This window comes from Pomacea canaliculata, linkage group LG1 (genome assembly GCF_003073045.1).
Source record: "Pomacea canaliculata isolate SZHN2017 linkage group LG1, ASM307304v1, whole genome shotgun sequence".
Taxonomy (NCBI): domain Eukaryota; kingdom Metazoa; phylum Mollusca; class Gastropoda; order Architaenioglossa; family Ampullariidae; genus Pomacea; species Pomacea canaliculata.
The window spans coordinates 22,998,268-23,023,518 of NC_037590.1; the positions used below are offsets into that span (position 1 = coordinate 22,998,268).

The following is a 25,251-nucleotide window of genomic DNA, read 5'->3' on the forward strand; positions in this document are numbered from 1 at the left end:
AGGAAGCAGGATACATGGATATCAGGAAAAAAAAAACCTTACTAAGTAATTAACTCTAATAACTACTTGTGCCAAATAATTGGGATTAAAAAAGGACTTGTCCGTGTGCAGACCAAACGTGAATATGTTTAGGCCAAGTATTCTCTTTTGTCGGTACCCAGAGGTGGAACGCTGTTGGTGATCACAGGTGAGATCTGTCAGCCAATATTCTTCAAATTAATTTTGTTTGTGTTGGAAAAAATGTATTTAATTCATTAAAATATACTAATTCCTCAAATATGAGGGAACCACGTAGTTTTTGTTCACAAGATACACAAACCTTTAAACATCACAGCACTCACCTGGGTTTTGTAAAGACGGTGAAGCCTCATTCTTGTGACGTCACAGTGACAGGCTGTCTCAACGGGAGGTAGGGCATCATTAGCATAATTTATGCTTGAAGCTTTCACGCTGACTGCAGTCTTCAGCTACGCCTAAATTTAGAATTTAGATCAATGCATGCGTGTTTTTTTTCTAAAACAAAAATTAAAATGAACTACAATTGAAAAAAAAAAGAAAACTAATGACTACTTTATTTCCTGTTAGTCACCTGTAACTCTTGAGCTTAATTTTATGTTTGGCTTAGGTTAATCTTCCAACCATAAGCATGTCTTTAACCGCTCGCAGTACTAACTAGTTTTATGGCTGATGTCTCTTACGAAACTTTTAGGTGTTATTTGTGACCAACTGTCAGACAGATGGGTGGGTGGGGAGGTTATGAGACTTCCTCCTAGGTCAGAATCGTGATTCTAGACAAGTCCAGGTAACACTGGCTGTTGCCTCCCTCCTTCCCCACATAGGACTGGACGAGTGGCGGTGCTGCAAAGCTCCAGTTGGAACAGGACTGCGAGCGTTCAGTCCGGGTTGAGGTTGACACAGCATCCACCCACGGTTTCTATCCCGAAGGCCCATAACACCAGTCCACAGAGTCCGCCTGCTCAAAACGTCAACGTAATACTAACCATAACATAATCAACCAGCTCAAAAGGTAGACATTACATATCTATCTGACACCTCAAGACGTGGATCTCATGCAAATCAAGAGGTGGACGTCACACTAGTGGCCAGCCAGCTGAAGATGTGGACATCGCACTAACCGTCACGTAGCTCAAGACGTCAACGTCACACTAGTTGTCACAGTCGTTGATGTAACTATGAATAACAACAAAACGCAGAGGCAGAAGACGATTGGCTCCAGACATTACTCGATACTCAGTCAGCCCCGCAGTCACGACCCCCTCTGCCAGGCCAGCGGTGAGACAGAGAGCCATTGGAGAGAGGGGGATGCTCCTGGGAGACGTCCTCAGGCTCAGCTGCTGCCGAGGCGAAACCTGAGGAGGGTGCAGAGCCTGCATACAAATCTCACCCACGGCCAGGTAATATTTTGTCTTCTTTCTCTCTCAGTATCGTCATCTTTGTCAAATTTTTTAGTTTCACAGAGAACTTGATGGCTTTTCCCACGTTTTTTTACGAGTCGTTGGTCATATTGTGTATATACATGTGTGTGTGTGTGAAACTTAAAGAGAGACCTTAAGCAGATTTCTTTTCAATAAGACAAAGATCCATTCTTTGAACAGGAACCAAATGTAACAGCTGTTTGAGGAAAATAAGACAAAATGTCTCAAAATTCACGCGTTTTAACAGTGTAACCCTCTGCCTTAAACAAATAAAATTAAATATACTACACGTATCATGATTGAAAAAATCTATTTACCCAATAAAAACAGGGCCTGTTCGCTGACATTAGTATTGTTATAACACATTTTTAAACCTTGATCTTTTAGTTTTGTAAACGAGTTGAACTTTTTGGCCTTATGTATGTGGTTAAAGTGAATAATTCGTGTTTAGCACAAGGTGATTATGAATTCATTCACCGTGAAGCACTCGGGACCACGTATATTTGCCACAAAAATATTTTGTAGCAACGCTCAGTTTAACTGTTTTGTTATTAAAGCAGTTATACCACTAAGGTTAAGCCTTAAGTCATACCTGTATCGGCTTTTTTTTTTTACATAGCTATGTAACTTTAGCATTACCAAGGTAATATTAGAAACGTAGATCATTAAACACTAAAGAAGTTTTTATGTTTAAAACAGGTTCCATTCGCTGAGCGTTTGTGTGTGCTTAAAAGCATGACAAAATTGTAATAAACATCTTTCGAAATACTCTATTGTGTCGGTCGGAGGTAACTTATTTTCCTATAATAATAATAATAAGATATTGTCATTTAAGTATAGTTTTAATTAAATTCTTATGAAGAAATAAATTTTCATTTAGCAGCCCCTTTTTACATTGATGTGATGTTTCTTTAATTTCTTGATCATAAAGCATCGCGCAAGAAGGTGGGATAAGTAGTTTCTTAGCTACTTCACTTTGCTGCACTCTGTAACCCTGTGACATTGCACGCTCCACTGCACGTGAGACTGTCGGGGAGTCATTAGTAGCTCGGGCTAATGACCGTCGCCGCTCAGTCTGAACAGCCAATAGGAAGCGTTGACCTCTACCTTTCTCTTGACACGGCGAACCACTTACAACTCACTGCTGGATGAGCTGCTACTAAGCTATAAATCCTCTTACTTTTAATGTAGTTGTAGAGCAGTAAAATCACGACTGGCTATACAGAATGTACACATCTGTTGTTGCGCCGTGAGATCGAGAGCTTTTCCTTAAAAAAAAAATTGTATTGCTGCGTTATTTGACATTACATTTTTTTTCTTTCTGTGTTCTAACTGGTGCAAGGCTACAGACTGTTTCAATTACACTGTGATATTTACTCCTTGGTGATGGCTTTTCTAGCCCGACAATAACCTTTTCATCATTCATCCTTAATTTTTTTTTCTGTTTGTAGCCACCCAGACCACATAAAACCCGACATTCTTTCAAGAGTTATGCTCGCTTAGCAACAATTTGCATTCATTTGTGCAAACTGAGCTTACAAAGGTAAGTCACAGGGTCACAGTTTGCCAGCTTGTGCCATAAATACATAGACATGGGCATGCGCGCGCGCACGCACGCACGCACGCACGCACGCACACACGCACGCACGCACGCACGCACGCACGCACACACACACGCACGCACACACGCACGCATATACGTTAGTAGCAAAGGGGTTAATTAATGAAAGACAACATTTTAGTGTTTTATTTCAATGTAATACTCTAGATGCGCTTTTAATAAAGAGAGGGGCTATATAAGACGGTACAACAGCTTGCAGCCGCAGCAAAGCACTACACAAGGGTTTCTACTCACTCAGGAAAGGGAGCCAACTCTTGTACACTAACGTGTACACATGCGGGCAGGTAGCTGGACGCACTCACTCATACTCATGCTTGCACACACAAACTTCACGTCATATAGATATACACTAGCATTCTGTACTAACGGGAAAATAAACGTAGAACTACTGACTACAGACATTATTGTTAAGAAAAACGAAGGAGCATAAATTAATGAACGAAGAAAGAAAGGATCGTGAAAGTTGAGCTAAACATAAAGAGAAGATGCATGAAATGGCAAGTTAAAAAATAAATTAACAGTATTATGTCGTCTATTGATGACCAACGTGTGATGTAGAGACTGATGTGACAGTTCTTCATTTCAGCGTGCAAGGCGCGCGTGACGAGTTTCTCTCCGTCCTTCAAGTTCTCGATGACTTCGGCTCCACCATCGACAAGCAGGGGCCCTTCTTTGATCAGGCTGATTATCGAGCAAACACACAGGTAATATATTAATCCATCGTGTTTATATGGTAATTCCACTCTCTCTCAGAACACAAAACACAATACACGTACGTTAATATCTATTGATATTAAAAACTTTCTCCCATTTTGTAACTTCCTCGTAAAACGTGTTTAAAAAGTCTGATAAGAATGCAAAAAATAAACAATATAACGAAAAGCATATATCTTTTATAGCTTTATGGTTTGTTCTTGCGGCATCAAAGAATGCAAAACAGGTTCCTAGGACTTGAAAGGAGTTGCTTCCCATTAGCTACAAAACTTTCTGAAAGCATAACTGTGATTTCTCCTCTCTGTGTGTATCTGAGAGATAGAGAGAGTTTGAAGGGGTCTGGAGTGAGAGAGAAAAAGATTTCTTCGCTCCAATGAATGTTCAGTGATAGGCAATTTCACGCTGTCGTTAATACCGTGTACGCCATCACCAGGAGCGTCTGGCACACGAGGCGAAGAGGATACTGCAGATGGAACCGAAAACAAGGACAGAGAGAGAAATCAGATACGTGAGTATACATCCGAGGTGGGCAAAGGGAATAACCGGTCATACAGACGGTTGTGGAGAAAAGACCTCCCATAAATCACATTCATGTGAATCACGCACTTAGCTACGGTGACAGCAACCAGTCGACTGCCAACCTTGGGAAACAGGAACAAGATGGCTGAATGCAAAGTGATGCTGGCAACATGAGTGGTGCCATCTGGATCCGTGATAACGCACAACATGAAACATCAATTCCATCGTTGAGACACCGCGAACCATTTGAGATTGTGATGATTTAATATGAAGCTAATATATATTTTATAAATATATACGAAAACAAGATATATATATATATGAATGTGTGTGCGCGCGCTTGTGCTCACAAAATTCAAGTATCATATTGTTTTGTAGTTAGAATTCACTGATCGACATGTCTTTTTAAACAGCTGCTGATTGTTCTGAGAAACATTCCAGCCTTCGCTGAGTACCCGATGCAGATGCAGTGGAAGCTGTGTCAGGTTGGCTGGTACGAGAGGTGAGCGAACTTAACATTAGACATCACAGCACCAAGTGCCTGTCCTCACAGTTTTATTGGGTTTCATCTGCAATGTAACGCATTCTATCCTCTATTTGTTCGAATGTAGCAGCATAGTGAGGTAAAAGGACTAGTGGCATGCAATATTTTTCTTTATGATTTTTTAAAACTCAGTTCGTCACTATTTCCCTAAATCTGGATAAATACTCGTATTTTGTTCTTTATATACACATAAATCTACAGACTTGCTTTAGAAAGAGGAATGCTTCATTGTAAACAGCCATTTTAAAATCCACAACATTGTATAGCCGACATAAAGCGTTTTGAAATTCAAGCGTAGCTAATAAACATCCCAAATTGTTTTGCTGCAAAGACTATAAACGTGATTAATGATCCATACTCGAAAATTTCACTGAAGCATAAGCAGATTTGCCTCGATGGTTGAAACGAATGAAGCCAGCATCATTTTTTTTTTCTCTTCCACCAGCTACGAGCCGAGAAGGGCCATTATCCGGGAAGGACATCCCCCACACTCCTTCTACTTCATCCTGTCTGGATCTGGTGAGCGACCAAAGTGTCCGTGTCACAGATTCAATTTTCCTGCCAGTTTAACTGCTAAAAAAAAAAAAAAGAAAGCTTTTATCATTTTATAATACACCACACTCTTCATACACCCACCTCCTGTCCTCCCACGTCCATACTCTGGGTTGTCCTGCAAGACAGGTCTTTCCATGTCTTGGCTAGTTAGTTGAAATTTTCTTGACGCAAAATTGCCTTCGACGAATTTTATCGAGAAACTACCTCCCGGCCACAAAATCTGTTAAAGAAGCTAAAATCCATAACGACATGCAATGTTCTTTGCAAGACGGCGCTTGATGAAGTTCCTTGGTGAAATAAAAAACAAACCAACTAGTTATAGCCGACACCATTTGCAATCCCGGAGGATTTTTGACATATAAATCGACAGGCGAAAGGCGGATATGATTTTGTTACCAGTGGAATGACAAGAAGAAAATGGAAACGTACTTCTACTGATAAAAGCTTTTTATGTTTGCAAATCTTCGAAATGATGACGAGTTTTGAAGAAAAGAAGTGTTATAACTTGTTTTGAAGTTAAGAAGGATGAGACTGGTGTGGCTCTTGTTACATAGTTTCACGTGAACACACCTCATTTCTTTGGCTCGAGTCTAGTTCAGGTTCTCTTATTTGAGTAGACAAGCAATGGATGTTTTAGATGTCATTTCTTCCCAGGAGTAGACCAGACCAGACCAGTGACTTGTTTTAATGAATTTTTCCGAAGAAGCATTATTTGATGGATAACGACAAAGCCTTTCCCGCAGTTTTTTCAGATTTCCTGATTTCTCCGTTTGTCACGAAAGAAACAACAAATTGTTTTTTGCTGATATAGGCTTCTCCTCATTCCGTGATCAGAAATTTGGAAGAAGTTTGACGGACGCAGGCCATAGATGATGGACTGGGTTTGCCCATTGGTTATCTTTGTTACATATCTGGGTAGAAGGTGTGAGGGATTGAAAGCGGGTACAATCTTCTCAAACGCTGGAGGTAGGAGGAGACAGAGCACGTACAAGTAGAGTGTGAGAACTTCGAGTCATTTAAATAAACCCTTTTGTGTGACAAGCAGTTCTTTGTGTAAACAAACAAGTAAGAAACAAGTTGTAAAGACTAAATCAAGTACACAGTTATTTTCAGGTATATATGTTGCGGTCATTAGAAGACACAAATCCCCCAAATCGGAGCGAACAATACGGTATGTACAACTAACTCAGATACATCACCCGGGTTTCAGGCAGAGGTCAAAGCTCACTTTCTGCAACATCAGAAATATGAGCTGCCTGTTTAGCAACGCCTCGTTAGTACAGGTTCTAAGTTCTGGCATTGGCTGCAGCTTTCAATGACAGTAAAAGAGTTTAGATCGATATTCTTTGAGATTCCATCACCACTCAAAAAAAACAAACAAAAAACAAAAAAAAAAAAAAACAAAAAAACAAACAAAAAACCCCCCAGCAAAACAACAAAAAACAAACAAACAAAAAACCCCTACAAATTCAAACGCATGTTTATGACAAATTAACGACAGAGCTACCCTCTATTAATCTGCCAACAACTTTGAGCTTAATTTCAAGTCTGGATCTGGTTTGACTTTAAAATCGTCCAGCTCCCTACTCTTCCATGCCACCCTGCAAGTTGATCCTCAAGAAAAAAAGTGTAGATAACATTTCTGAGCACGAAAGCTCTTTTTTGTTTTCTTTATTATCCTGCCAGTCTTCGTGACAGAAAACCTTTTCGATTTCACCAAGAATAGAGAAGAAATTTGAGTGGTGTAAAACTGTAGGTCCAGGTACACAGTGTTGTCCATAGGAATGGGAATCCCATGGGAATCCCATGGGAAACGTCCCATGGGATGGGATGGGACGGGACAGCACACACTTGTATTTCCCATGGTAGTCGATACTTGATATTGCAAAATAAATTTACTGTTATTTCATTCATCAAGGATTTAAATCTTTCCTCTGAATCATCTATTGTATGTGAAGTAGCAGGAATTATAGAACAAAAGCCGAAAAGTGGTTTTCAGTGTTGTCCATAGGATTGTTAATCCCATGGGAAACGTCCCGTGGGATGGGACGGGATGGGACAGGCATAAATTGCCATGGGACGGGATGGGACGGGATAGAAAAATATGTCCCATGGACAACCCTGCAGGTACATCACAAGTTTCAACACATCAGGGTCTCGGATCCTGTAAATAAAAAATAAAAAAAAAATAAACCCCAAACAAATAGATTGAATTGCTGTGTGGATATATTAGGCCAAATACCCAAACAGCAGGAGAGAAAATACATGCGGGTGACCATGATGGCCAAGCAAGGGGAGGTTGAGAAGAATATATTTATGTCATTCCAGTTTTCTGGCTCCGGTATGACAACTTCATGATATTGATAATTAAAAACTCTGGAGCACAAGGAAACATTAGAATGTTTTAGTTTTAGGTTTATAGGTGGCTCTGCATATACTACCTAATCCTAATCCATCTGTCATTGATGACAGACTTAAAATTGCTTCAAAATGTGTGGCTAGAAGTTGAACAGGGTAGAGGCTGAATACTACCCAAGAACAAGAAAGTTTCAATTTAGCCTTCACTAAACTTCAGGACCTGGAGGCGTTCAGTTCTCGTGTTCCTCGTCACACGACAAACATCACGATCAGCCATCCACCATATCGATATTTTCCGATCACCGTTCAGCGCGGGGTGATTGTTCTCGGCCTGAGGCAGTGGACCTCGCAACTGTAATCTTTCTCAACCTCCCCGCTCAGCACCCAGCCCCCTGCCTTAGCAACTAACACTGATGCAGCGAGGGATAAATTGCATTCGGTCTTATAAACATCCAAAGCATTCGATATTTATCAAAGGTTATCTCCTTTTCTCGTCAGCCTTGATGTCTCGTGCAAGAAAGCGAAGATCATAATGCGCTGGTTCACCTGCAAAAACAGAACACGTGACATAGAAAAGGAAAGGCGTTACCATGCAATGAGCCTTCATCGGTTCACACTTTCTCCATCTGGCCGGAAAACACGAATGAGATGATGATGACGATGACGACGACGAAGACGATAATCTTTCTCTTACAGGCAAATCATTTCGTTATTTCTGTGCTTACTTATAATGAGATATTTATAACTGACTAGCCGAGATTTGTTTGGATGACCAAAAGGTAACCAGGATATGACGAATTGTTTGTTTCTAGTGCTGGTGACAGAGTTTGAGGCTGGCACCACACGGACACTGGTGAAACTGGAACGAGGCATGTCGTTTGGAGTAAGTGGTTGTCGTTTGGAGTAAGTAGTTATCGTGTGGCGTGAATATGGCATATGAATGTCTGGAGTCCTCCAGGACCTATGTGAATGCACGTTATAGGAGAAAAGCACATTTGTTATAAGAACATAAACAAGAAGTGAAAAACCCTGTATTTATTTGTCATTATAAATGTAGCTAGAGCAATCTGTCGGAGAATTCTGTTTTCTATATCCGCTTGTGCATGGGTTTGGGGTGTTTTAACAAATTCGTGGTCTGTAGAGTCTCACAACTTCCTAGCAATGTTCAGTCTCTCTCTCTGTGTTTCTCTGTGACTGGGTGTGTTTGGGTTTATGTGCGCGTGCGCTTGTGTGTATTTGACCTTGATGACCCCCATTTTATTATTATTTTGTGTGTGTGTGTGCATAAACAGTAACAACTTACCCTCGTTTCGTGATAACGGTCCGTCGAGCATGGATTATACAGAGGGTCGCAAGGACTGGGTTTCAATCATGGCTGCTCGCGAGAAATCTCACAAGCACACTGACGTCACTCACTCACCGTGTTAATTAATCTGCTGTAATTTGAGAAATGTAGAGGTAAAGGTCACACAGCGCAGCAGATTAGCATTGTGCAGGCAATGTACTTGAACCCTCAGCTACTTTCTTTCAGGCTCTTTCAGTGAACAGGGCATTATAAATAGAGCGAAAATGCCCAACGGGTGGGCACGTGTATCTGCACACCCTTGCTGTATCTCTCGATGTGCCGCTCTCACGTGTATCAAACGACAACAAACACTATAACTTTAAAAAACATATTTTCGATTTTGTTTGTGTAGTGCGACACCGACAGTGAAAGCGTCTTTTATCCATAGACTGAGTTTGAATATTTAAAAAAAGCAAATCACAAACCGTCCATTAACAGTGCTGTTCAGGTCAGTATATATTTACCAGCAGAGGTTTGGCTAGATATTCTCATATCACAAGTCCTCAAAACATGAGTGCTACGGGGACAGTGCAGTTTCTGTGTATTCAATTAGTCCCAGTCGTGTTTGTCGACTTGCGAAAAGCTTTTGACACGAGACACCGGCTGTTCTGTTTAGCCACTAGACTCTAGGAATGAATATACTCACATTTACTTTTCAAAGGCAGCCGTCAAAAGGAAACAAACCCTTTCAAGTACCAAGTGCTTTGGTACTGACAAAGCCAGCACTTAACTGTCGACAGCCCTGTTGGAGGTCGTCCAAGCGGATGAATGGTCTTCAAAAGAACTGAGGACTAAGGCTGCGAAAGGGCGCGTCACACACTTAAACAAACAGCGATACCATAAACAAAGAAAAAGTGGAATATCCGACACTTCTCATGATTTATCTTATATACTTTTGGTAAGGTATGAGAAAACATTCCTCATTTTATATCAAACTCATAAAGTTATATGCTTTCTGCCTTGCGAACATACATGTGGATGGAAAGTGTGTGTAGGATGGCGTCGGTAGGTAAACAGTCATCTTTGTTCGTGTGTCCTTTCGTACGGATACTTGTGTGTGTGTGAGCAATAGTGGTGAAAATAATGTTGAAATCTGGGGCTTCATTGGTTAGTTTCATGAATAAACCGACGGAGGCAGGCGATTAATTTTTTGTTCATAAATTCCGGTTGGTCAATAGGTCTTTCGAACAGTACGACATATTCTTCATCATCTCTGTGCTTCAGGAGCTCGCTGTGATCACTGGTAGCAGACGACAAGCCACTGTCAGCACCAGGTCGGACGTGGAGCTGCTGTGTATATCGACACTGGTAAGCACTCACCAACTACACTCAACGCCGAAAGAAAAGAAAAGAAAAAAAAAAGAAAAAAAGTTCCGTCGTTTGTGTCCTCAACACAGAGAGAGCGAGACGACATTCTTCTCTCAACACTTTCCCCGTGGCACGCTTGTCTTCCCTCGACAAACTTTTATTTTTTAGATTGTTGAGAGTCGTTTGTGTTTGTGGATATAAGAGACTTGACTTGCTTGTGTCAGTAAAAAAATTTTGCAAAGGATTATTTTCCTACAGACTTGTGTGTGCTTCTGTCTGCACAGGATTTCGAAGATATATTTATGGCGGGAGGACTCAAGACGATCATGGATCCGGACCATAAATCATTCCTAAGGTAACTGTTGCCCCTTGGTTTCTTATCTTGTAGTTCCCCCTTTATTTCCTGATGTAACAGTCATTGCATATCTTTTTTTATGACTGTCGTCTTTCTCTCTGTGATTGTCCAAGTAAAACTCAGTTTCTTCATCCCATCAGTGTGAAGACGAGTGAATATTCCAGCTCCGTTGTTTTCAAACTTTGAACTTTAATTTAAACTTTAACTCAGCGGTTCTCAACCTGTGGGGCGCGACCCCCTGGGGGGTCGCGACGTGCCTACAAGGGGGTCGCGAAGGTGGTCCTTTTTTAAAAGTTTCTTATACCGGTATTACTGAAATTAGCTTAGATTGTGACCATGAGTGGTGAGGGCGATCAAACTCCAAATCTCTTCTCCCTATTCAAGTACACTGTCTCGGCAATGCAGTGACTTCTCACTTCCAAAACTCAAAACACAATCCCCCTGTCAAACAATTAAGCCTTGATCAGGTGAAGAATGTAATTATTGCCCATGTAAACGGACTGCAAGAAAGGTTTCAGCATTATTTCGCTGAAATTGATGTGACTAAATACGATTGGATTCGTAATCCATTTCTGGCTGATCCTAGCACAAGCGGTTGTCCACGGAAGAAGAGCAGCTCATCGACCTTTCGAGTGACCAATCCTGAAAATGGTCTTCCAAACAACACCAGTGCCAACATTCTGGATTAGCGTCAACGGTGCTTTCTGAGAAAGCAATGAAAGTTCTTCTGCCATTTTCAACTTCGTATATGTGTGAGCAAGGATTTTCAGCATTGGCAGCACTGAAGTCGAAATACAGAAATCGTGTGGACGCAGAGGCTGAGCAGTGAATAGCAGTGGGTACGAACATCGCACACAGGTTCGCTTCTCTATGCAACAGCAAGCAGGCTCAACCTTCTCATTAATCAAAGTCAGTGTCCAATAAAATAATATTTATTAGCACCACAGAATTTGCTTTAGTAAAATTTCATTAACAGTTATACTTCTTGCAGATACGAACTTTGTTCTTCCGTTGTTGATTTCTACGACGCGGCGTTCGAGGTTAACTAAGACTTCTTCCCCCCCCCCCCGCTCTTCCACCGACCTAGCTGGCTAAGGGGGGTCGCGGACGTACCGGTGTTCGTCAGGGGGGTCGCCACAAGTAAAAGGTTGAGAACCGCTGCTTTAACTGATCAGTGATAACCTGTGAGCAACGGTTAGCTGTCGGAGGCAGCAAGGGAGTTGGGATTATCATGTATCATGGCGTGCCCACAAGCACCATTTTGTTTTTACAATATAAACGCCGGAGGATATTATATTTATTGTAGAGCAATTGTCTTGTCTAGCATACCTCTACTGTTGCCACATTTGTGGTTATATTCACACACTAGCAAATCGAGAAAGTAAAATAAAATATCAACTGCATCGCAAGCAATGATAGAAAGGGCAAAGACTGATGATATATTCTAACCGTAAAAATAGTTTTAAAAAGTCAAATCACAACCTTACCAAAGTCAACATGTTAAATGATGGATAGGGTTATAAGGACAGATATCGATGACACGGAATATCAGGTTTCTCTGTTGATTACTAAAAAAAAAAAAAAAAAACAAGTTTCCCTGTCCACGATTGTAGTGATGTGGCCCGCCGGGCGGGATGTCCCTCCAGTGGCCTCTTCGCCTCTCAGATGGCCGTTCATGCTTGTCACAGACCTGACCGGCGCCGAGAAAGCAATCCATTAAGGTGAGCGCTTTCCCGTGTTGACAGGTCGTAGATTTTGTAGCACCAGTCTTTCTTGTAAGAAGACAATTTTAAGGCCTGACAATGAAGTCTTGTCCACAGAGACTTCAGACCTGTAGCAGAGAGGTTTTATTTATGTTTACAGCACGAGTAGGCATCACCGCTCCGACACACAACACCGTCTCTCAGGTATAAAAAAAATAATTCGATCTGATGTGACATCGGATGTGCAGAGTTTGATAATCCAATGTAACTTTCAAGTTTGAGAATCTGACAGGCTGGTAAAGCTGGACGAGTGCCTTTTGGGAATAGTAGATGTGATCGTGACAAGGATGAACCCTTGTTGATGTTGATGCAACATATAAGTGTCTCTTTTTATTTTATGTAAGGTTCATTGACTCCTCGGACGGTGCCTAATCTCCTAAACGCATGAACACGAATATATTCACATTTGAGTCTTGTTCGTTTTGACAAAATAAAAGCTCAGCATGAGAGTAGTCTCAGAAATTGCTCGGGCATGCTGACATACAAGGGAGGGGTGCACGAAGAAGTGTGCCACATTGCATGCTGCGCTCGCCGGGAACTGTTTCAGACCGTAATGTCTGACAATGTCTAATAAAAATACATCACACCGACACTGGATTAAATGCCGAAAAAAAAAAATCTCTCATTCCTAGTCGCATCGTGCCGAAGAGAGCAACAGAGGGAGAAAAAAAAATCAACTTCATTCGCTGGCCTGATCGTTCAGGTTTTTGTCGTTTAAATTAGTGTTTTCCACCGACAGTGCTCGTCGTAAACTGGCATGACAAGGCCGAGGTGGCATTTAGTAAACATGGACATCTGCCACGACACGCAAAATGGCCGCCGCACGCGTTGCAGCAGTAATTGCGGTCGTTGTAGTTGCAGCCGCGTGCAGGTACGAAAGGTGGGAGACGTCAGGGTGGGGGGTGCGGGAGGGAGCAGGAGGAAGTGGTTGGGGGTGGGTTGGAAGAGGGAGGAGTCGGAATGGGGGGAGAGGTCGGTGCCTTTCAACGGCTTTAGAAGTCACCCATAACAGTGCCACTGCACTGATTTACTGTCCCTCGTCTGCACAGGTTTGTCGCCCCACCCTGGTGCACAGGTTTGTCGTTCACCTCCACTGCGATTATATGGTCCTTCCCCCACCCGCCAAAAGCACAGGGTGGCCGGACGTGTAAAGTTAAAGACTAGCTTGTCACCAACACAATGAGACTCCTTAAGGTTTCGAGGTCCACTCTTATCTCGGGGCGCACGGGCTTTTCTCTACACGTGCCACCTCGAGTGGCAGTCGGGTGGGGAAGTGGAGAGCAATGGTCGCCAAGAGGAGAATTCACCCCATACAGGGCTCAAGTGTCCAAAGAATCAATCAAATAATCAAAAATGTAAATGGCAAATAAAAGACTAAAAGAACAGGTGAACAATTGCTGGTTTAGTGCTTGGATGGTTTAAAAAAGATTTTTCCAGATGTTCTAAGCCGCTGCCTCGTGCATAATTTTCAAACAACCAACCATGTAGTGTTGTCTTAGTGAGGTCAAGATGTCATTAACAGTGATTAATAACTCTGACTGGTTAAAAGTTATGGACGCCTGTATGAATTCCCTCTTGGTGCCTCATAGCTAGATACAGAATGCGGATAACGAGAGAATCGAACTCTCTGTTCAACACAATCTCACCTTCTCAGTCACGTCTATCTCCCGGAACCCTCAAGAAACATTTGTGCCAGCCATTTTCCATTGCCACCACAACCCCATCCACCCCATAACTTCAAGAACTGAAGACCGCTTTCTTCGACGTTTTCACTGAGGGATGAAGAACGATAAGCCCGAAGTTTGCAAGAAAATAATAAATGAAAGCTGCTACAGTCAGTGATACGCACGGCGGCACCAGAAACAAATACTAGATTAACTAGTTTTATTCATAAATAAGTGACAACAAACGCCGACAACTGTTCACGAGTGAGATGTAAGAGTGAAATAATAACACAAACTGCTGTGGGAGGGGTTGTGAGTTTCGACCATTAAATTATATGCAAGAGGGTCGGTGGGGTGTCACATTATGAGGTCACGCTGAGGTGACACCTTTATCGGCGTTCTTGCTCCTGCAGGTGCCAATGCACTTTTTGTTCCAGAAACAGCTTGTATAAGGTAAACATGTGAACCGTTTTGCACTTCAGTGAGAGGCAGTGCTACACGGCCTGTTCGGCAGATATTCAAGCGCTCACACACACACACACACATATTAGCCTGATAGCGCCATTCAAACGTCTGTAGATAAGATTACTGCAGAACCGATCACTCGCGATCAAGAATGGGGCACAGAGATATGTGTGATAGGTTGTACAGAAGTAAGTGTTGAGGTATTTGAATAGAAATGCCGATCGGACTGTTCAGAAGTCGTTAACGACGAGCTGGTCATAACATGAAAAAACTGAACAGAAAAAAATGTATAAAACGGCTTCTTTAACAAATACTTCTCAGCTACAAAGTCTGCAGTCGTACAAGGACCTGAATCGTAAAGGATTAAATATTACAATGGCTAAGTGCACTAATGCTGTCATGGTATTCAAAGATGCCACAAGGGTGAGGAAGGGGAAGAACATGGCCTCACGCATATTGAAGCGTTTCCCCACCTTCCTTAATCAAAACCACCCGAGTATAAATCGTTGGTTTATTTAGTAGGAAAGTGCTTCAACCATGAGGTGATTTCGGGCTATGGCGGGAGAGGGAGGAAGAGGTGATCGAATTAACCGGAGAAAGTCTCCGACGTCCAGCCCTTGAAGACAGGTGTCACCTACAGTGTCCCGAGATGAGATCTGATCCCTGAGTTTCTCACTGCAGCGGTGACAAACGAGGGTTTTAACCACTGCACTACCGGGTGCCCCTCCACCCGAACACAGCCACCCGCCTGTAGACATACGCCGCCTGCTGGAACCCTCGGGTGTTGCCGTGACTGCGAGCGGCGAGTGGCGCACCACTGCTGACCTCTTCACGCCGGTTACGCCAGTGTGGCGTCGCGTTGCCCGGATGTGTGAGCGGTAATCGCGTCACGTCACTGCACTGCCACCGTTAGGACATTCGCGTGCACCTGGGGGTTAGTGGGGAGGAGTAACATAAGCTAGTTATAGAAGTTCAAGCCAAACTAACCTTGCCTTCTACAGACAGGAGACGACCAAGCGACTCGTGGGGTGGTCCAGACTGTCTGTTGATGGCCGCTGAACCCCTTTAACGTGGAGAACTTTAAGACAAAGGTGGAGTCAGAAACTCAAAATCACATCAAATTTTTCTCAGGCAGCCCTGTCGTCTGAAGGAAGCATTCGTGGTCAATGAAGTCACCTCTTGCCGAACATTTACAGCTCTTTGTCACGCCACCGAGAGGCAGATTTTAAAAACAACAGCCAAAACAAATTACCGTGACCAGTAGAGTGTGGGTCTGTTCCAGTCTGCTTGCTCGAGAGGAGTCATTGATGTGAAGCACGATGAGCGTGCCAAGCGATGACACGGTGGATGAAGCCTTGCATGTGGACCAGACTCTGTTGGATTTCTGTTCCAGAAGCGTCGGCTTCCTGAAGAACTGGCCGCTGCAGACGCTGCTGTACAACCCCCAGGCGTGCGTGTTCCACTACTTCAAGTAAGTATGAAGTGTGGACATACGTATACTACTTCAAGTAAGTATGACATTAGTGTGGACATACGTATACTACTTCAAGTAAGTATGAATAAGTGTAGACATACGTATACCATTTCAGCGTCACCAATGCGGACATCCGTGTTCCACCACAACAAGTGTCACTCCAATGTGTACACATTACCCTCAGCAAGTGTTTGGCAAACACTTTATAGGACAGGCATTGATGTCAAGTAAACAATAGGTGTGTGTGTGTTCAGTACTTGAGGTATGTAATTTTAGGTATAGCTTCTGTGGAGTAATCGTTGACCTCAGTTCGCGAGGTATACACTACATCAAAAAGACATTAGGTCTGCGTTGGAGTGGCTTTGATTCTCTAGCTATCAAACGGACTTCGCGAAGATTAGTGCTGACAGCAGGCTGCCCCCTAAATAAAACCTTTTTTTATGGCCCTTCTTTATCTCTCCTGAAAAATTGGAGTTAGGATCGTACAAACAGTTTGTATTTGAACAGTACTCAAGTACGTATATAAATAACACACACAGCTTTATTTACAAGATGATTTTTTTTTATACCACCCACGAATCTGCTCATTTTAACGAAGTCTTCTTAAACTTTACTTTATCAAGATTTGGTAATTAGCCGATACAGAAACCTTTTCTTGAAGGTAAATGACCACACATGGCTGTGTGATAAGCTGGCATTTGGAAATGTTGTGTTTGTTCCTTTCCTATGAAAGAGCGTGGGAAGGCGACAGCGCGCAAAGAAGCAGGAGAAATGGGAGGGGATAGATGGATGGAGGGAGAGAGAACCGGGACAAGAAAGCTTTGTTCAAGATTGCAACAACGCTCTTCTGGGCTATATTCTTAAGCATTGATTGATAGACAGACACCCTCATTTTCGTGTGGGTTGTATGGAGAAGATGTTAATATCTGGTTGCTAGAACTTTCAAATGTCACTAGAACAGATTTCTAAATTAATAGATGTAGACAGCGCATGCGTCAGTTCCCTCATTAGAGAGTCCGTTCCTCACGAGGAATAATAAATGTAAGTAAAAGAAAATCGCGACCGTCAAACAGAAATCAAAAGAGTGCTAATATTGATACTAAGTAACCAATCATCCCAAGATCAGCCAGGTAATAATGGCAGAATGGCAAAGTGTGGTCACACAAGAAACAGATATTTGTATAGTTGTTATGGTGGCCTTTGAAACACGGAGTGTCCAAGTAGATCATCCACAGTTTCAAGATCCGTTCCAGAGAATATATATATATATATTTTTGAGCTAGATTCTTAACACCAAGTACTTTCCCTTTGGAATTGTTCAGCGATCTTGAACTTGCAGAGGTTTTTCTTCAGATTATTGGCAGGAATTATTTCGCTTGCTTGCCATTCTCAAAGAACGACTTAGGGTGTCGCCGGAGAGTTTGAATATCTGTCTCAGGAAACTTTCCATGCGAACCCATATTGTAGCATCTGTCAACACGACACTATATTGACTACAACACAACCCAAAGCTTTCTCAGTAAAGCTAGTCTGTTTTTTTTTTTTGATATTCCACGAAGGTAGCTAACTGAAAACTAAATCTTTAACCTCACACAACCAGTAAAAGAAGGAAATGAAGTCCGTGACCAACTGTAGTCTGTAGACCAAATTAATAAACACGCATTCCGCAAATAATTTGCCCTGAACTAAGAATGAATTTCACTCGTTAACCTTCTATAACTTTCTTGTATTTTCGTTAATTGCCTCCGCTTAATATGTGTCTGTGTGTGGCTTCTAAGAGGGAATGAATGGGGGGAAAATAAAAAAAGAGAGAAAAAGAGAGAACAGGATGTGGCTTCAATAAGAGTTTGGTTTGCGCCGTTTTCATGAGACTAGCTATTGTGGCTGTGCCTGAACGGAAATGGCTTCGATCCGTAGAAGAGGCTGATGGCGACAGACTAAATGCAAGTACTACTGTAAGCATGGCGAGACAGCTCTAGCTCTGTGGCCGTGCTTGCCTAGCAACCGCTGAAGAAACGTAACGCGTGATTGGCTGCCATTGAAGGCCATCACACTTTTCATTTTGATTGACGACGTGAACGTTATAACGGGCAGTTGAAACTCTGAAAGGAGTGTATTAAACTCATAAAGCAGCGAGCTCGCTGGAGCGGTTTCCAATTTTGGAAAGGAATTCAGTTTCAGGATGAAACAGTTTGAGATGAGGACGGTTATAAAGAAGCGCGAGTGATGAAGGTGGTAGAAGTCTTTGAGAAAAACCAGTTTATTGCCGTTAATCTACGTCGTAATGATAGGTAGGAAAAACCCAGCTTACTGACAATGAACCAGAAATAATGAAGCGAGAAATAGTGGACGCTTCGCTGCGCAGTAAAATGCACAGTAGAACGGATGCATAATTTTTATATTCATCAAGCACACACACACTCTCTCTCTCTCACACGCACGTACGCACACAAATGTTAACCCACACTGTTACGCTCGCTCACTATTTATTGCTAGAACATGTATAAGAATGATTTCAGTTCATATCTGATCCATTCCTTTTCACCCAAAGTCCATCCATACGGTCAGTCTCTAGCTCACCTGTGTGACCGGCTCCCTGACGTCATCCAGGTGCTAAAGCAATCTGTTTGATCCTCTTTCAGCCGCGGTCAAGTCCTGGTCAGGGACAGTAACAACTCCGACTGGATCTACATTGTCAAGTCGGTAAGTTTGGCCCACATGTTCTTTTCTTTCTATAATCAAGGTTATCGCTCCCATTGTTGTTTTAAATGTATTTTCCCATGCTGTCTGACTGTATTCACTGACGGAAGCGTTCAGGTAGGTAGCGACCGACGACATCAGACCTCGTGAAGTCATGAGGGTCGCACGAAGTTTTTTCTTAGACCTGTAAGTATAACTGTATATTCTTTTGTAGATAGTATCAGTGTATGCATTTTATAAATGTCAATCGTTTCACACAGTTTGGTAAAGTGTTCATAAAACTGTCACGTGGTCCGTATTTGTCGGCTGAAGAAGAGTTTCACCAATATTTTGTTGGTGACGCAATGCAGAACCTTCCAGACAACGTGCCTGCCACAAGCATGTTTTACGGGCTATCTAAAATTGTATTTTATATATTGTCGGAACTCTAATCATTTTGAGACCGCTAGTTTAAACAGATTCAAAGAGTTTTCAGATACTTTGCCTTTCTGTAACTGTCAAACTACATTGGGAAATGGATTTTAAAAGCACCAACACGCTGGCTATTACAAAATATTAACGGAACTCATTATCTCAGTCTCAAATGGAACTCTACTTTCGTTGAAAGAAAAATGCGCGCATCAGGTTTAAATCTTCAGATAGGGTTGTAGTGCTAGCGGGCGCAAAAGGCGCCGTAAGACATCTCTTACAGAACGAGAACAGAAAGATGACACACTTTTCTGTTTATTTGTTTTTGTTTCACACAACTGCAAAAAATGTAGAAATCCAACTGGATATAAAATGTACAAAAAAATTTTTTTTATGAGGTGCTGTCAATACATTTTTTCTTTCTTGAAACCAATGATGTAGTGCACTTTAGCATGTTATGATGTCCTTAAAGTGTACCAGTAAACCTTCAATAACTGTCTTGCTAGCATGGACACTTTCTACATAATAAAGAAAAATTAATAAATCACATGGCGATGTAAAAGCAGTTTCTACGGTGCTAGATTGTGTTAGAACAACAACAACAACAACAAAAAACCCAGTGTTTTGATCCATTAAGTTAAACTGTTATTGAAGTACACGGCAGAACTTTAAAACGAGACATTAATTAAAGCACTTAGTGTTGTTAACTGGCTGTAAAGGGTAAGCAATTCCATCGAGAAAGATTGGTCTGGTTATCGATGGCAGTTAAAGATGGCAGCCATTTGTCGTTAACTGAATTGTTAATTGTTCGGCCTCATGAAGGAGGTAATGTTCAAAACTATTGTTTCAATTGTTGAATTCAGTATACTTCAGACGCGTGTGTAGAGCTAGCAAACTCAGTAAGGACAAACAGATACGTTTGTAAGTCTTGTTGGCAGGCCGTCTCGCGGTGTCTCGTGGGAATGTCAAGCTTCTCTCATCGCCCGTTCTGCCGGTTGCCACAAAAATCTGGACAAGCACCAATTACATCGATCAGTCTTGCAACCATTTCCACTAACTGTCTCTATCTACAGAAGGAAAAATAAGCCTTTTTCATCATTTAGTCGGGAAAGACAGCTTACCTCATCTTCGTCTCTTTGTCACACACATGACTGGGCGAACAAATGTGTACACCAGCAACTATCGTCTCCTTGGGTGTCACTGGAGACACCAGCCAAGCCTTTTCCAGCCAAAATTATTACAAGACAGTAGTGACAAATTAATTTGTTGATCCTTGGCTTTTTCATTAAAACATATTGCTGAGTTGATTAACTTTTGTCAAGTAGGTTCCAAGAAAATTTGTATTGTCTTTGCCTTCGGGTAGTCTCATTGTTTTCGTCATTAAAAGCTCTAGAGCAGCCATCGTCTGGAAGCACATTTGTAATCGTTGTGTGTGTTTGGTCCTGTTATTCACCAACATTCTTCTTTCACGAAGCCATCATTACCATTACCTGCAGGGAAGCCTGTCCGTCTTGAAAAAGTTGCGTTACACAGTGCCACAGGACTTGGGAGCTGGACAGCAGTACAAGCATGGGAGTGAGTAGTGCTCAATGTACTGCGAGCATAAAACAAGCAACTAAACATACACAGAAACGTACAACGTACACGATACACACACATGCACACATGCTTACCTTCCCCTTTACAAACACATCTCACACACACACATCCACCCCAGAAAAGGGAGAAATAAAGATAAGGGGGTGGCATGTAGCAAAGTGTGTTTGCGTTTCGGGTATCAGTGCTTATCATTCGAACATGTGTTGGAGTATTGAAACATTGCAGTACCCATCCATGTTTCTCTGTGTAGTAAAATGTCTGTCATCGCTGTCTGTAGCATCCTTGAAGTCCGACGTCAGCGTGCATCCCGCCGTGCATTGCGAGAGAAGCGCGTGCCGCAGGTGCGCAGCCCCGCCGTGGAAACGTTTCGCAATCAGGTGGAAGCTGAGAAACGATTGGTGCGTTAAATCATGATTTTTTTTTCAGCCTTGTTTATTATCATCTAAGGCAGGGATGTATATAAATTCTGCATGCAGCTACATTCGATTATAAAGTGACATAAGCACAGAAAGTGTAAACTTTCAACAACCAAGTAAATCAAGTTTTATTAAGTGAGGTTAGCAGGTTGATCTTTGCTGATTCTTACAAGAATGTAGCCTGTGCCCTTTAGCAGCGTCTGGGTATGATTTTTATTTTACACTCATATACGACCGAGTCGAGCAGAGAAACAAAGGTTAGGGAGAGCAAGAATTGACTTTAGAAGAGTAAACCAGAAAGAAGGCAAACAGGCAAAATCCAGAGACACATCAGGCGAAACGATAAAGACAGAGATTTGTCCCCATGAGCCAGTTAGGCGAAGGAACATCAATCGACACACAAATTCAAAATTTTCATTTAAAAAGATCCTCCGGCCAGGCATGGATGGTAATGCTGGACACTGGATCCTCTTTGCCTCTGGTACAGTTTGTTGTAAGCTGCCATAAGGCAGGTGCCACACGACTCAAGAAATGCCGAGTCCATAATTGAAATCCAGCTGTCAGGGCTTAATAAGTTCTCTTGATGTCGACCTTCATAAAAGATTTCTGAATTATTTGTTTGTTGCTGGGCATGCTTATTTGTGGTAAATATTGCTGCGTTATTTGGTTGCTTGATTTCCATGCTCATTTGAAATGCATATTTTTCAATTATGTGCTTATCAAAACTACAAAACCTGCTAAAAAAACCCACCTGTCTATTGAATATCACGTGACAGCATTTTGAGGGATTGCGACTAAGAAAATTTCCTTTGAGGATCAACATAAACAGTAGTGAACAACATAAACAATAGTGAGCATCACAGTATCACAGAAATTTCAAAAACATTTCAAGAGATTCTTACCTAGTGTTTCGTTTGGAAGTTGAGCAGGTTTTGTAGTGATTAGTTTTTACTGCTGCTGTCTTTTCAGGAGCAGAGTTTGCCAGGGCTGTACAATGCCAAAGATCGTCTGGGCATCATTGATTACGACAGAGTCATCAAGGAGTACAGATCGCGCGTCGTCGCGAAACCTTCCGAGACTTTGAAACTTCCCAAGTTACCTCCCACTGTACGCGGAGTCAGCGCCCCTGAGCGAGAATCCCTGGATGGAGCAGCGAAGGACTTGTTACTGTCATCAGACATAGACAAAGAGACAATAGCTTCTGCTAGGGTGACTGAAGACTCCGGAAGCGAGTCAGGAGGGACGGAGGAGAGGCAGGAAGAAAATCGACTGATCAGAAAAACCTCCAAGGTGAGGGAAAGGACGAACTCATTAATTTTTGTCTGTTCGACATCTTCGGAGATGGAAGTCTGGAGGAAACCCTAGCAGCCTCAGGAGAATGTCGGAAGGATGGCATCTGGTTTGAACGAAACATATTGACTGTGTTAGAAAGAATCAAGCCCCTTAGCCCCATCTCAGATTTTTTTTTGGGGGAGGCAGAGGTAAAGGGATTCTTTCACGTCTGCTTGTGTATCTGTTTGTCAGTATGATGGTGTGTGTGTGATTATCTGTCGGCCTGTCTGTCAGTCTCTCGTTGGGTAGCTCTTTGTGTCTACCGTCCACACGAGTTATTTGACTGGTATTATCTTTCATCTCGCTACGACGACAGGGAGTGTACCTGGCTCCATACCCTGCCAGACCCCGACACGACAAATCACACCTGCCCACTCGGACTAGTTTGCCTGCACCTGGCAACGCGGCCAGCGTGTCCATGGCAACAGACGCGGAGATGAATGCTCGGCACCAGCTATCAGTAATGGCAGAAGTCGACAGACTCAACGTTGGTGGGTCAAAATGCTGTTTTCATGTCTGCTTCTGAGTATGCACGCGTGAAAAATATTTCTCGATAGTTTTATTTTAAACTGAAGTGTTCTGGTTGCTCTTACTTCTCTACAGATTATCAACGGCGATTCCGAGAACGGGTGGGGCGCAAAACGATAGCAGAAACTCTGGACTACAAAGGGTCACGTGACTTCAAGTACACTGATGTCGACCTCAATCCAACGTTTATCCTCGTGCAAGTCTTAGAGAGAGGACAGTATTTTGTAAGTCTTGAAGAGAGTCTTGGGGTGAGAGCAGTATGTGGTACTTGTGAGGGAGAGAACAGTATACGATGTAGGAGAGACCCGAGGGCAACATTTTGCAGGTGTTAAAACGTCCTCCACCTACGATGTTGTTGTCCCTTTTGATCCATCGCTTCATTTGAGTGAAGCTCATTTATGTGCAGCATCGGTGTAGCAAAACAGTTGTACTCTCGATGTCCCTTACCTAGACTAACAGGTTAATATTTTGTTGACAGTACACTTTTGTGGGTAGTAATTTTGTAATCTGAAACCATCGACAACATCATAGAACGAGGGAATAAAATCCCTCAAAAACAAATAAGGTCCTGGGCAGGGGATATCTACCAATCATATCCCCGACCGAGTCGCAATAGTAACAAATATTCTTACTAAATTTGGAGGCGTCCGTCATCTCCATACACGCATTATTGTCCACTGGCTATCACTTGGAGAGGCCATTGATGACACGATCGTCACGCTGTGCTCCCGTTGTCTTCATGGCATCGCCCCACCATGCTCATCTCTGTGTATGTGTGTGAGTGAAAGATTTGTTGCCGGCATTGTCAGGTTGTTTTCTCCCTGATGACAGGGCCTCAGCCAAGTGGTGTACCCTGACCAGCCCAGCGTGTGTCTGGTCAGCAATGGCGCCGAGTGCGTGGTGCTGTCCAAGCGCTTCTTCCTGGACCACGCCAGCGACACGTGCGTGCGGCAGGCCAAGCAGTCGGTGAGTGTCGCTCGCATCTGCCTCCCTCTTTACCTCCTGGGTGTCACGACAGACAGCGGAATAAATTGACTGGGACTGTTTGACAGCGCTGGTTTCTAATTTGAGAGGTGGATGACAACAGCATGAATGTTCACACATCCAGGGACTTAACAGCTTGAGAAGATCTCGACAGGTTGGTCCTTCGACATCAAGCTTTCCTTTCAGAAGCATGGCGATGACCAGACCAATCAATGAAAGACTTGAGAGTAAAATTCACATATTATATATAAAACGTAGAGCTGTTATTATATATATGAAAAGTAAAAAGAATAAAAAGTTAACACGTTAACAAGAAACTTTTCAGCGAGTTTCTGGAAATCGTCTTCTTTCTCTCTCTGTGAGGGTTGAGAGGTAAAGGACGGAAAGAAGAAATAATGACACGTCACACTTGTCACTGTTACAGGAGTGTCCGTACCCCAGTGAGGACATGCTTCAAAGTCAGCTACAAGACTACGTCAACTGGGAGGCCCACCGAGCTCGTGTGTACCGCCGTCTGGTCACAGACATCCGCCATCGACAGGCCCGCAGAAAGCAGTATGTGCCGCACCTCCCTGGACAGTACTCCTTCCGCTCCGGGACTATATGATGGGTTAACACTGAAAATGTTAATGTAGACATCATGTGGTTTAAATCCCAGGTTTTCAAACTGTGGTACGCCTACCACGGCTGGTACTCGAAGGTATGACGGGTGGTACGCGAACACCATGTTTCAGTCCTAGACTAGTATATAATTATATTCGTAGGGGGTAGAGGTGGGAGGTGCTACTCAGTCAATTCAAATTTTCGGAAGTGACACTCGTCTGGAAAGGTTTGAAAACCGGGGGTTTAAATGGATCTCAACTTCTCTAATTGAGTTTGAAGGTGCTCCTAAGAGGACTACCCATGTTTGTGTTAAGAACATCAGAAAGGTGCATCGATGATATTTTGGACTATAAGGAAGACAGAATGAAAACCATAACTAGTTCATTTCAGGTGTTGTAGAGGCAAGCTAGCAATCATGGACTGTGTGTATTTTGATGCCAGATTTGAATGGTTTGATTAACATTGATAATAAACAAAAATAATTTCTGTCAGTTGTCATCTTTCTGTTTTCACTACGGACACAACAACGGAACAACAGTACTTGGTAATCCCACGTGATC

General features: G+C 42.6%; 1 protein-coding gene across 1 annotated transcript; it reads left to right on the plus strand.

Moving 5' to 3' along the window:
• The first annotated feature begins 1,151 nt into the window (after positions 1-1,151).
• Positions 1,152-25,177, plus strand: LOC112560672. The gene is made up of 18 exons (XM_025232686.1): positions 1,152-1,415; positions 2,888-2,979; positions 3,644-3,761; positions 4,205-4,279; positions 4,704-4,792; positions 5,280-5,353; positions 8,560-8,630; positions 10,317-10,400; positions 10,685-10,755; positions 16,041-16,118; positions 18,764-18,824; positions 20,726-20,804; positions 21,054-21,226; positions 22,214-22,534; positions 22,893-23,067; positions 23,180-23,328; positions 23,936-24,070; positions 24,513-25,177. Exons 1-18 carry the CDS (start codon positions 1,194-1,196, stop codon positions 24,693-24,695), a joined length of 2,250 nt encoding a protein of 749 aa, XP_025088471.1. The 5' UTR covers positions 1,152-1,193; the 3' UTR covers positions 24,696-25,177.
• Positions 25,178-25,251: the final 74 nt, after the last annotated feature.

What these genes read in the sequence shown, in the direction of transcription:
- LOC112560672 (XM_025232686.1), top strand. Translation starts at nt 1,194, where the DNA reads ATGAATAACAACAAAACGCAGAGGCAGAAGACGATTGGCTCCAGACAT. An exon ending in CAGGTTGGCTGGTACGAGAG is followed by an intron (nt 4,793 to 5,279) that starts GTGAGCGAACTT and finishes CTCTTCCACCAG; the next exon opens with CTACGAGCCGAGAAGGGCCA. An exon ending in AACGAGGCATGTCGTTTGGA is followed by an intron (nt 8,631 to 10,316) that starts GTAAGTGGTTGT and finishes TCTGTGCTTCAG; the next exon opens with GAGCTCGCTGTGATCACTGG.